The sequence below is a fragment of the Chenopodium album genome, chromosome 5 (assembly GCF_948465745.1).
Source record: "Chenopodium album chromosome 5, dcCheAlbu1.1, whole genome shotgun sequence".
Taxonomy (NCBI): Eukaryota; Viridiplantae; Streptophyta; class Magnoliopsida; order Caryophyllales; family Amaranthaceae; genus Chenopodium; species Chenopodium album.
Window position 1 is genome coordinate 10355991 of NC_137838.1, and position 13174 is coordinate 10369164.

General features: G+C 34.9%; 1 protein-coding gene and 1 long non-coding RNA gene across 2 annotated transcripts; both read right to left on the reverse strand.

Annotated features, from left to right (window-relative positions):
* Nucleotides 1-855: 855 nt before the first annotated feature.
* On the reverse strand, nt 856-9601 carry LOC145630404 (3beta-hydroxysteroid-dehydrogenase/decarboxylase-like). Its single transcript, XM_081682664.1, has 12 exons — nt 9249-9601; nt 8369-8458; nt 8140-8273; nt 7874-8044; nt 6582-6698; nt 6403-6482; nt 4871-5075; nt 3580-3697; nt 2700-2874; nt 1856-2000; nt 1582-1645; nt 856-1490 (listed from the first exon to the last, which is right to left on the reverse strand). The coding sequence occupies exons 1-12, from the start codon at nt 9484-9486 to the stop codon at nt 1294-1296; spliced, it is 1734 nt and encodes a 577-aa protein (XP_081538790.1). The 5' UTR covers nt 9487-9601; the 3' UTR covers nt 856-1293.
* A 1955-nt stretch (nt 9602-11556) lies between these two features.
* On the reverse strand, nt 11557-12986 carry LOC145630405 (uncharacterized). The gene is made up of 2 exons (XR_014112043.1): nt 12938-12986; nt 11557-12082 (listed from the first exon to the last, which is right to left on the reverse strand). It is a non-coding gene; the product is annotated as an uncharacterized LOC145630405 (long non-coding RNA).
* Between the last annotated feature and the right edge of the window lie 188 nt (nt 12987-13174).

Here is a 13174-nt window from a genome sequence, read left to right on the forward strand (position 1 = left end):
TTGATAAGTATATTCTATTTGTACACATCTATAACTTTATACTAAAGGCGAAACCAGGAATGACACATGTCATCTCCTGGTTAAAAATTTTCCCTCCAAAAGTTTTTTTTTTTTTTTTTTTTTTTTTTTTGCCAAAGCTTCTTAGAGAAGTTTTTAATACAAACTATGCAATAATATTTCATTTCCTATTTGATAAGTATATTCTATTTGTACACATTTAAACAAACATATTATTTTTTTATACAATAATATGCAATAATAGTTTATAACTTTGTAATGTAATTCATAGTTATTTTTATTAGTCGTGCATATATTATTGTCTCTGTTTTCTTTAGTGTCATAAATTTTTAATTTTTTTTTAATTACAGAACTTTCATCCTATTTTGCAATTAGGTATAATTTTTTATAATTAAATAATAGTGTTAAACTAATGATAAGTATCAAGTATTAAAAATTATCGTGCATGGCACGAGACTTAACCTAGTCAATATATAAAACGGAACTCATTAACAACGTGATAACAACAAGGTTACTGTATGTGTTCTATTCACCTGATTATTATTAATCTAAACTTGTTTTATGCTTTATTGATAAAATTACTTTGTTTATGTAACGCCTTATAAATTCCCATATTTTGAACTTTCCATTTTACTTTTTAATAAATTCAATTAAGAATTAAGTTAGATATTCCCATCACCGTGAATTAATCAAGGAAAATAGGGGATTGACCTGGATAAATTGACAAGCATGTTACATGAGACTTAAGTATGAGATTAGATATGCAATATTGCTCTTGTCCAAAAAAAAAAAAAAAAATTAAATATTGCTATTAAACAAGCACGTTGAGCACCAACGAAAAAGAAAAGCCTCATGATCACTTTAAAAGTCTGTACAAAATTCTCAGTTTTTTCACTGCAATTACTTGCTCAACTAACAATCCATAGTAAGCTAAATGGTTCTGATGTTAATAAGATGGTACAAACCACGGATATACATCATCTAATACACACAAAATCTTTGACCGACAAGGATGTGTTTCCGAGATTAGCAGGAGCAAGGCACTCACAGGAAACAGCATCGGGCTTATTTATGTATAACCACAGTAAATGTGGATTGAAGCAACTATACTGATAGCCAAATTCAGAGACATCTCCCCCCCCCCCCCCCTCCAAACAAATTTATGTGCCTCATACGACTCAGAATCACGATTTTCATGGCTTGCCTCTTCTGATGATCTAAGATTATCAGATCACATGGTGAGTGTATACATGGAGTTAAAGAAATCTACAATCTTTACTTCACAACAGGTTGCTTTTGTTCTTCATTCAACTCATCATCAGCAGAAAGGATTGAGATAATGGACGGAGGAAGACTTCTTAGCAACATAGTCAATAAACTCTTTGCAACAATGACAACCACCCTAAAAAATTGATCAAGTTCGTCTTCATATTGCTCATAGATAAAGAATGACGTGAACGCAAACACGAGCACTGCATTCATCCAGGTCAAGTAAGGGGAAAATAGAAGGAACAAGAAACATTTAATATTTCACTGATAACAAGTCAAAAAAGGATAATATACCTGATCCTAATAAAAAGGTTAATGAATGTGAGATCCACTTGAGAAAACACAGTAGAACTGCTGCCTGTAATAATCAACAAATGAGCACATAAAAAGCTGGGAAAAAGACACAGCATCAACATTTATATAAATTACTTTTTTATCATTTACCAAATCATAATCTGCAAAACAGCTATAGCTAGCAACTTTATTTAAGTTCATACCACGGAAAAATGTAACAGTTGAGGTTGTATGAAGATGCACATCAAATCACTACAAGAGACAATATAGGTACCTTTATGAATAAGCTCCAATCCTCTCCATGCGCCAACGTTTTAGCAAATTGTACCCCTTCATTCCAAATAAATGCTACATTGTCAAGCATGTTTCTCATTGTTGGCTCTGAGATTGCTAAACAAGGGATAGATATCTTCTTGAAGCTGAAGTCAAATACATAGTAAAAACATTTAAGTAACTGGTCCCACTAATAATCTCTTGAAAAGTAATTTTCACACAAGGTACGACAGTCCAAGTTTCTCAGAAAAATATGAAATCCAATAAGCATATCAGGCATTGGACCAATAGGCAACAGGAACTGTATGTTCATCAAACACTATCTATTATGGGAAGTCCAATGCTCCTGATCCCCTCAATCCCTCATTCCAAGTTGTAAAGTCCACCTATCTAGTATGGGAAGTCCCTATATATTGTCCTTGATATTTAACAAGTGTACGTTCAGCAAACATCTATCTCCGATCCACCCCCCCCCCCCTCCTAACACAACATTGTTGATCAAATTATACTCACCAACTACACTACTAAGTCCTAAGAGTTTGTAAATAGTCAACATGGAAAACACTTTACATGTTCAAGGGGTAATATCAATTGCAATCCAACTATTGTAGATGGGTAACATGGAAATCACTCTACAACTTGGGATGAAAGTAATGATTACACTCCAGTAATTATCAGCCCATTTTGGGGTGACTCTGTAACTCGGTTAAGAGCCAACTGGTTGACAAGAGATATAGGAGTATAGGTTCACAAAAGGCGTGGCAGAAATAAAAGACCGCACAGGTACCATAACTCAAGCACAGAACTGCATGCATATCTAAAGATTGCAACATGCCGAAACTTACATGTTAACTGGAAGAATGCTATTTACAATGAGAAAAAACGTGGCCAGCAAAAGGAGCCCAGCAGTAGATGAGATGAATGTTCGTCCACTAAGTAAAAACCAGTAGAACAATCCACACGTAATAAGAAAGCATGTAAATGTTTCCATCTCGTCCCTCCAAAGCAATATGTCAGCAACTGCACTTCCAGAAAAAGCAAGGAAAATGAAGTTAGAGAAAAAGTCAACAAACTTAATTAAAATTGTATATAAAACTGACAAGAAGTACCATCCTCCGGATGTCATATAGGTGTCATAAGCGTAAAAGAAGGACTAAGAACAAAAAACACTAAGACCAATAGTTCAGGCACGAAACATGTATGATTTACAAAAAAACATATACTAAAACACGAGCAGCAAAAAGAGAAGCAACTTCTCAATAAGGCTTCTTTTTCAAATCATCATCCAAAATTTTTTTTGGCTGAATCAAAGGAATTGTTCACTGCATTCATGCCAAACTAGTCACCATACAATTTCACATCTGAACATGTAGGTTGGCATCAGAGGAACTGTTCATTGCATTCATGCCAAACAATGCATGCATGCATATCATGACTGAATGAAAAAGCTAGAAGCAATGATACCCCACTATGACTTAGATAATTGAAGGACATGGGCTCAAGTGGCCTCCACATAGAAAGGTGGTGATGCCGACTTGAGATTCTTCCCTAGACATTACTTAGAGAGGAGATTTGAGAACTGGGCTTATCATATTCAGGTAGTCACAAAAAGAGCTTAAGATTTTAGCACATTCTTCAAGGCATGATGATTGAACAACAATAATTGCACATATTTGTGCTAAAAGGAAATCAGATATATGAAGAACCATAGGAGAAAGTGACAACCTTTCCCATATCCCAGAATTTCTTCTGCTTTTGAATAATCCTTAAACTGGCGTTGTTTAGAGGGTAACGAGCTTTTAGCCAAATGAGAAAAAGACTTGACAGTCAAAGCAATACCTTCCTGCAGCCAGTGAGAGCACACAAATTTATTATAAACTCTCACAATCCTTCTTTATACATTATTCAGAAAAAAAGAGAAAGACTCTAACATTGAACTAATAACTCAAAAGAGCCACAAACATACAACATCATCTGAAGACATTATACATTCCTTAGTCTACTTTAGATAATGATAGATAGAGCTAAAGGTTTTATAGAACTAACTCAAAAAATAATTATGGGCTCACATCTTCACCCATTGCTTCATGTGAGTAGAAATGTGTCTGTTATATTAGAAATTAACCTACTAATCATTCTAATGGTATGCTCAAGGTCAGGGGATCAAGGGTTGGTAAAGAGAGAGAGAGAGAAATTGCCCTACTTGTATATTTGTGTTTTATCACCTTTACTTTCTTATCTTTTATTATTATTAAGGAAAATATCTCCACAATGCCGGGCTTCCTTCTTACAAAATATTGATTACTAGGAAATTATAGTAGTTCAGAGTAGATATTATAACATTTTAATTGACAGAGTTGCAAGGTGTTCCCACAAACCAGACAACATAGTCACTTAAAGTATTTGGAAGTGCCAAAAAAAATTTATCAAGATTCCTGGAAGAAGAAAAAAAACTGCTTCTGAGTACATTTCCAAACCTACTACCACTTAATCACTTATATACAATGCACAAGGAAAGAGAGAAGTATAGTAAAGGGTAATTTGGTGAAGTGAAGGTAAATCCTTAATTATGAGGGGTAGGAGCAATGTGACAACTAGTACCAAAGGGGATTATCTCTTTCCTATTGCAGATCTATAGAAAGTTCTGCTGCAAATTAAGTTAATTGTCCACTATTAAGTGTCCAACAAGGGATCTCATTCTTGACGTAAAAATGAGTATATACATTGGTAAAGAAGCATAACTTCGATTGCTATCCCAAAAAAATGAATAAAGATGACATGAAACAGACCAGTCACTTCTATTGTATAAGTTGCAAGCTAGAAAAAACAATATAAATATAATCAAAGGCCTTAAAGCTTGCATAAGATGCATCCTTTTCTGACTGCTGCAAACCATTAATCTATCCAGACAGGTTTTAATAATAACCAAGTAAACCACATAAACAGAGGCACAACAAAAATAGGATAAAGCAATAATTAAGAGTTGGACAAGTTGGCAATATGGTCAAACACTTACATCCAAAGGAATAACAGGTGTGTAATTGATGTGCTCTTTAGCTGCAGAGCAATTAAAAGTTCTGGTAAACAGTGACGATTCAATAGCAAACTGAACTGACACTAAGAGGCCTTTGACATCAGATTCGGATTCCAGTTTGTAACTTGTCCACCTCAAAAGCGGAAGCAAAAAATTGACGATCTTAGGAGGAACTCGAATGCTTGGCCTGCATTATTGTTTTTTGACAATAAATTGACAAAATCAGAATAAAGGAATATAAATAATATAAAGAGCATAACAAATAAAAGCACAAGCAGTAATCTAACCACTGAGCAAGTAATACTATATACTACTAGACTACTAGTAGCACTTCGATAGTAAAATAATTATAAAAACAAAATACTAAACTCCATACATCATGGGAGATTAAGAGCAAGAAATTGTATTTTAAAAAATAAAAGTCATTAGTGATTCAAACTAATACTCTAAAACAAAGTAAATTCCAATTCCCACGTGGCCAATTTTTAAAACAACAGTTAATCTTCTAATTGTGGTAACATTGTACTACCAAAATTTGTAGACAACATTATAACTACTTTAAAAGTGTGCCACCCATTAAGCCCAACCACCCCAAAAATGAAAGGAATGAAAACGCACAGTTAACCGATACAGTGGAAGACGAAAATGCAGATAAAAAAGTATTTTAACCAAAACAACCAAGGACTGCACCTTAAAAACCAAGCAAACATCTTTAAGTACACGTCGCTCGGGGTGACATTTCTTTTAGCATAGTGACTGACAATAAATGCATCATGTAACAATAACAATACACAAAGACACAGACAATAGGACACATTATATCTCTAAGGAAAAATCCACATTATATCAGGGAGACAAGGACAGTGGTAGTATGGTACAACTTTGTATGACCATATTTTTTTTTCTAAAAACAAAAAAAAAAGAGAAAATCTACTAATGTATAGGATGATAAGTCATCCAAAAACAGAAGTCGCAGAAGAAGACATATCAGGCTCACTTCAAAAACTATGAATAATTATTATTTGTCCCAAGTATAAGAGACTAAGTGACGAAAAGGAAAAACACATTTTAACAGAAGAAAATTTGGGACATCCAAATAGTTGATATAACATACAAGTATAGCCAGTTATATAGACAATTATAGGTAAATATTATAGCATATATTCAACTGTATATGGAAAAATATGGCAGAAATCAATGGTGGTCAGTAGTCTCCAAAAGAGGTTTCCACTAGGTTCCCTAGAGATTCCAAAATGGGAAAACACGACATTTGTGAGGTTTCTGTGCAACAAAGGCTGAGAGAACTAGGTTCTTCATCAATCGATACAAATCACCGTGTGACAATCATACAACACTTCCCGTGTCAGTGAACAAACACTGAAGAGAAAGCTAAAATGCCTTAAATCTGACCAAAACATAATTTCATTCCCATCAAACTTATAACTACCTAGCAAAAAAAAAAAAAAAAAAAAAAAAAAAAAAGGAACTACTCCGTAAATAAAACTTCAACGCACCTTTTATATCCCAAACCTTCATATATCCGAGATACAAACTCCCAATAGTTCCTTGGCTCGAGATTTGTGATAAAAAATGCCTAAATATGACATCACGGAGCAAATCTTAAATATAAAGGCCAAATAGTAATAAAATGCACTGAGCAAGACAGCAAAAAAAGTTTAAAACAATGAATTACCTTTCCAGCCACAGAATTTTTTTGAGAAATAAGAGCTTCTGCAGCACATATATGAGCATGGGCCACATTCTCAACATAGGTGAAGTCAGAGAGATTGTCACCACTGCCTAAAACAAACTGGAAAAGGGAGATATGTCCATGATAAGGAATTAACTTTAAAGAACAGGGAAAAAAATGATTTGGCATATACACCTGATATAAAGCATATGAAAGAAAACAACAACAAAAAAAAAAAAAAAAAAAAAAAAGGAAGAGAAAAATAAGTGAATAATTGTTTCATAGAATACGAAATATAAACTAGAAAATTAACGCAAATAAAGTTGTGCAGTCATGTAAGTTAGATTTTGAAGGAAGGTATCTGAAATCTGAAAATTATATAACATAGGAAAGAAATTAGAAAAAAAGAAAATTACTCCTCCACTTTCTTATTCATCCCGTTCCCATTCTTCCCAAACACCCCACTCTAATTTGTCCCTTGCAATCTATATCAATTATAATCTTTCAGTCACTCAACTCCTCTCTCTTAGCCTCTCCTGCCATGGCAACAAAAAATTTACCCGGCAACATAAAGCGTTTAAATTCCAAAAATCGTCATAGTTAAATTCTCAATATAATTTTTAGCTAAAGACCCTAGATCTGCAAAACTAGAGTCGTTCTCTTGTGTTAGTCAGTTGTGTCGTAATTGTATATCACATATTCACATCACCCAGGGCTTGAAGAAAAAGATTAACACTGTGACTTTCCGTGGGATACGTGCATTTTATTTCATCACTGGCCACTACGCTTCAAGGGGCTTCCAAACGAAACAAGTTGCTATTCCTAGATATATTTCTAAAATATCTTACATTTCTTTGCACTTTGGGTTGCAAGAATGTAGGGAAAGAACAACAGCTTACACTGAGAAGTTCTGGAAATCTGCCAGGCGATGTTATATTGCAGATCATACAAAACTATTTGGGCCATTTGGCAAACAGCTATAATTCTCAAACTCTTCATTTCATCTTGCTTACAAATGTTGCATACTTGATACTTCAATTTGGACCAACAATAGTTTGATTAAACTAAAAAAGAGCAATAAAAAGCTTGGCACATACAATAAGCAAGTCTCTGTAACTTAAGCAATTAGAAAATGTACTTCATTGTGGTATCTAGCTAAGTAGAAGCTGCAATGACACTGAACCCTGCTCCACCCAAAGCCAACCCAGAAAAATAGGCTTACTCATATTCCGTACACATGCTCAGGGAAAGGGATGGTGTCAAAAAGAGGATATAGACATGAATAATTACCAGACCTTTGCCCAGACAGAATTTGCTTGATTCACCATAGCATGCACCAGATGTGTATCTGATGGTCCAAAGATATTGCTGGGACGGAGAACACAGGTCAATAGATCATCATGGTTGTTAGCATACAAAACAAGTGCTTCTGCTTGAGCCTTCATTTCCGTTAACATGTCTGTATACTGTATCAGTGTAGGAAGTCAATTAGAACCTCATATGTTTCAAAAAAGGTGTGAACAAAGAATAAGAAAAGGAACTTCATCGAATGAATACATACTTTCCACGGGTAGAGCATGGATTCATCCCCATTTCTAATATGATGAGAACCGTCAAAAACGACATCAGCAGAACTGTTGTATATTAGTCGTTTGACTTTACACTCTTGGCAAGCATATATGACATTCTTGGCACCTGATGAACAGCATAGAGATAATTCATATTGTAGTAGTTCTGCAACAATCATAAACTCCATCTGAATTAAACATTCTCATTTGAAAAGAACTTACCTTGAACAATGAACATGTAGCTTTCGTATAGATTACATTGGGATGCATCCAAGGTTTCAGCAACAAAAACAACGGACGAACCATCAATAGCTGCAGTGGAACAAGGTAAGAGTAATTAAGTCATCAAATCTCAGTCTGCTGAAGGTTTCACAATTAGAAGAGAACACTGTAAGATAGTGATAACAGGGACCGATTTAAACAGGTAATATTAGACGAGATCAACTTGTCATCCCAAGACTTAAAATATCCAAAAGCAATGAGAAGCGGTCTCACTATTGCAGGCTAAGCAAAACTCCAAAATGAGCACAATTAACATGTGTAAGCAATGGTTCAATAAAAACGGAAGGATCATCCTACTTAGAATACTTCACAGAACTGTTTGAAAGAACTAAGCCAAATACCAAAGGAAACAAAGTCAATGAGCCTATATATTGACTCCAAACACCGTGATCCTTCATCGTAGGCAAACGATAAAACTAGATTCCTTGAACAAACATAACATATCAACACTGTAACACTAGGTGCAATATATCAATAAATCAGACTTCAGCATTGAATTTTTCTTCCTGTCCTTCAAATAATCACAACACTAAAAATGAGGTCATGATCAAAATGACTACATTTCGATAAAAACGAAGATAATTTACTTTAACTTCATCAATTTGCTCCAACAATGTTGTATCACCATACACTTCTAATTCAGAACAATTTCAACCAAATCACTTTTAATTCAGAACAATTTCGACCAAATCAATCAAATTATCATTCTACAGCTTAATTCTCCAACAACAACATAAAACAAATCAAAATTATCACCATAAAATGAACAAATCAACAACATTAAACTTCGAAGAACCCTAAAAATAAAAATAAAAATTACCTCGAACAAGCTGAGATTTATCACGAACATCAACTTGAAAATACGAAACACGACCATCAGAAACAGCGTCAGAAACAAGAGAATTCTGCTCAACATTGAGATTCGGAGAAGAATCGGCGATTCTGACAATCCAATTACCGAGCTTCAAGAGGCGTAAAACGAGGAATCGGCCGACGAAGGATTGGCCGCCGATGACGACGCAGGTTGAGCTAGGGTTAGGGATGTGATCTTCCGCCATTGATGAACTGCAACTGATAACTGAGGAAGAGGAGAGAGAATGGCGGGGAAAATGAAACGTAAAGATTGAATTTGAGAGAGGAGAGAGAAAGTTTTGGTGGGGGGAAGTGGTGGAGCCGCTGTATCCACCACTAATTTAGTTTGCTGCAAAAAGATGTGTTAATTCTTCTGACAAAATATAAAAGGACAATTAAAGGACGAATTTATTAGTATTATTACGTATTTACGTCTATGTTTAATTTTTTATTTTGTGATCTTCCTTTTGTTTTTAGTCATGGGACTCATGCCTCGTTTAGCTTAAGTGTAAGGTGGCACGAGCCATGTCGTGCGGTGTGAGGTGCACCGTGTCTCGTAAGTCGTGTTATCTCATGCTCGTGCCGATTATTCAAAATTATAATCATACATAGTTTGTTCATGTTATGTAAAGCAGACTGGTATCACTTGTGTCAAATTTTGATGATTATCCATACACAGTCCATGTCCATTTGGCGTGCCGTGTTAGGCTTGTGATGGATTTGCGTTGAGTTGGGTTAGTGTAAGCGAAGATATATATGTAGATGAAGTCTTTCTTACTTAAACTCATCTACATCATTTAGTGTCTTCCTTCGCAATATAATATATAATTGTCTTTACATTGAAAATCATGGAAATCAGCTTTATATAGTTATAACTAATTACTATAGATTTTTGTTATTTTTGTGATGCATAATAAATTCTTACATACGGAGTGGTGGGTGACTAACAAGTTGTAATTGTGATGGTCATGGTGAAAATGGTGATCATGATGGTCATGTTAGAAAATTAGAATGGAAGATGTGTGGTAATTGTTTGATTGTTAGGGATGGTCGGTAATTGGTTGTCTAACAAAGAAATTTGATAATTACCACCAACTATTGTTGCCAAAATTGAAAATACCACCTCAAGTTTTTTTTATTTTTTAAATTTTACCACCTAGTTTTTTCCAAAAGTTTTCAAATTCCCACCTTTAATGCGACATGAAATCATCATGGGCCCACACTTTCGTTTTCCCTCTCTCTTCCCTCGATTTCCCTCTTTCTTCCCACGATTTCCTTCCAATTTCATCTTTAAGTTTGATTTCAAATACAAAAATTTCGCAAATTAGGTTATAATTGCTACAATCTAACCTACAACGAACTGAATTAAGTAGTTTAATTAGGGTTTGGGTAATTAATTTGGGGGTTTTTGCTCAATTCAAAAAATTAGGGTTTATGAATTTCTTAAATCTTATTCGTCAGTTTTGCTTAGATGGCGAGTGAATTTTTTAAATATAAAATAAATTATTAATCTAATTTTTCATTGTTAAATTAATACATTTTCTTATGTGGCGCGCCTAATGATTCCGAAAAATGCCTACTTTATTTATATATATTAGATTTAAGTAGTAGTTTGTGATTTCTTATAATTTATTTGTCTTATTTTCCAATAATATGAAATTTCAGTAGTAGTAGTAGTTCATGGGAGGGAAATTGTAAGTGGTGGGCCCCACAGCCGGAGTTTCTCGTCGGAATAGTAGTCAAGGTAGTGCTACTCAAACTTTTTTGTTTTTGTGGTAGTTGTTTCAAAAAAAAAAAAAAAATTATAAATGGTAGTTGTTTCCAAAACGAGTCATTTAAATGGTAGTTCTTCACAAAATTTCACTAGTGGAAAAAAGCCTATCCGTAACGGGCAAAAATAGGCTTTTCGTAACGGGCAGCGGGCGTTACGAATACAGCCGTTACGGATAGAAATATTATTCGTAACGGGCAGGTTAAGTGCCCGTTACGAATAGCCAGGTATTTGCAACGGGCAGGTTAAGTGCCCGTTACGAATAATCAGGTATTTGTAACAGACAAGTTGACTGCCCGTTACGAATAGCCAGGTATTTGTAACGGACATGTTGACTGCCAGTTACAAATAGCCAGTTATTTGTAACGGACACTTTGACTGCCCGTTACAAATAATGTCTTGAAAAATCAAAATATTAGGGGTATTTGTAACAGGCACAAAAGGTGCTTGTTACAAATACCCCTTTTCCTTTTCCATTGACATGTCAAATTATCATTTATAATAATTAACAAACAAAAACCCAAATACTGATTTCCATGCCACAAAGGCACACAAATATTATCAAAATATGGCACATCAAATTTTAAATTTACATCTCAAAAAATTCATAATTGTCTCTGATCTATTCTCCGCATCTGAGGCAAGCTCCAGCGTCATTTCAGCTTGAACTTCCAATTGTTGTAAATTAATGTGCTCACTGCCCTCTCGACTGATTTACATCAGCAGATGGACCAACATCAGCATTTCCTTCAACATCACTTTGTTCACAAGTCCCAGCAAGGATCTCATTTGCAGACTCATTTTGTTGAGCATCATCTAGGATCTCATTTGCAAGCTCATTCTGTACTTGAGCACTATCAAGAACCTCAATCTGAGGATCATTTAGTACATGAGTACTGTCAATGCCCTCATTTGTGCTGTTAGCCTGAGTTTGATCATCTCTAAAACTATGAGGACTGTTTTCCAAAGAACTACCAGACAGGTCACTTGCTTGAACTTGAAAGATGTCCAATCTGGATAGAAAACCTCTCCTGTATATTACATGAGATTAGGACAATAATACATAATATGATACAGAGAAAGATATTAGGAAATGGCTGCCTAATATCTAGGACAAAGCATAAAAAAACCAAATAAAAATAAAAAAGGTAAAAGTAACAGACCAATACACATCACATACAGATGTTTGACTGATATGTCCCCCAATTATAATTTACTCTGCACCCAATAATTCAATCAGCAGCTTTTCTCCACTTAAAAATAGTACACCAAAATTCAAACAATTGCAAACCACAGCCAGTGTTCATTTATCATGGGCTTTCACATATACTTAAGGTCAAAAAAAGCATGAACCTAAAGTCCTAAACTAACTGAGCAAAACTCACAAGAATATATGATGAACTCAAATCTATTTCCCACCAACCCGCTTTTTACTTTTATAATTACTCCCTGAATAAAAGTAATGTTGCAAAGTGACTATTTTGTCTTAGAACTAAGACATCTAATCTTTGTTTCAAGCATGAGTATATATAACCTACATTATTGAACTCGTGCTCGTTAAAACATCCCAATCGAATCTACGTGGGGAAAACCAAGAGGTAGAATTCGACCTCACGTCTTGGGGTAAGGGTCCTAAGGGACCATAGTGGGCATAGTCCATACCCCATGAAAGTTCCAATTATGCAAAATATTTATGAACACATGCACTGATTAAGCACGTAAGCTGGGAAATTGACCACATAACACACTACAGAGTAGTCACTTTCTGGACCGTAGTATATCACCGTGTTGTGGTCTAGTCTAACCGTCTAACAACACATTCACACATATGATACAGTAATATGTAGCATTATATAACAACTGAAAAGCCAGTTAAGCACTATAACCATGGAATGATGGATGCCACTCGCCAGAGTTATGCCCACTGCAAGCTGCTGTAGGGAATAATTTCAAGCCTTTAAAAATCCCACTAGCTTGAACCCCACTGTGATCATACACTAAAGTACGGTGGTGTCCAAAAGGGAAGAAGATAGAGCAAAAGAGTCGCCAACAAGTTTTTAAGGAACTTGTAAACCATCACGAAGTGAAGGTTACACCCCTTAACGATCCAAGAGATCGTCAAC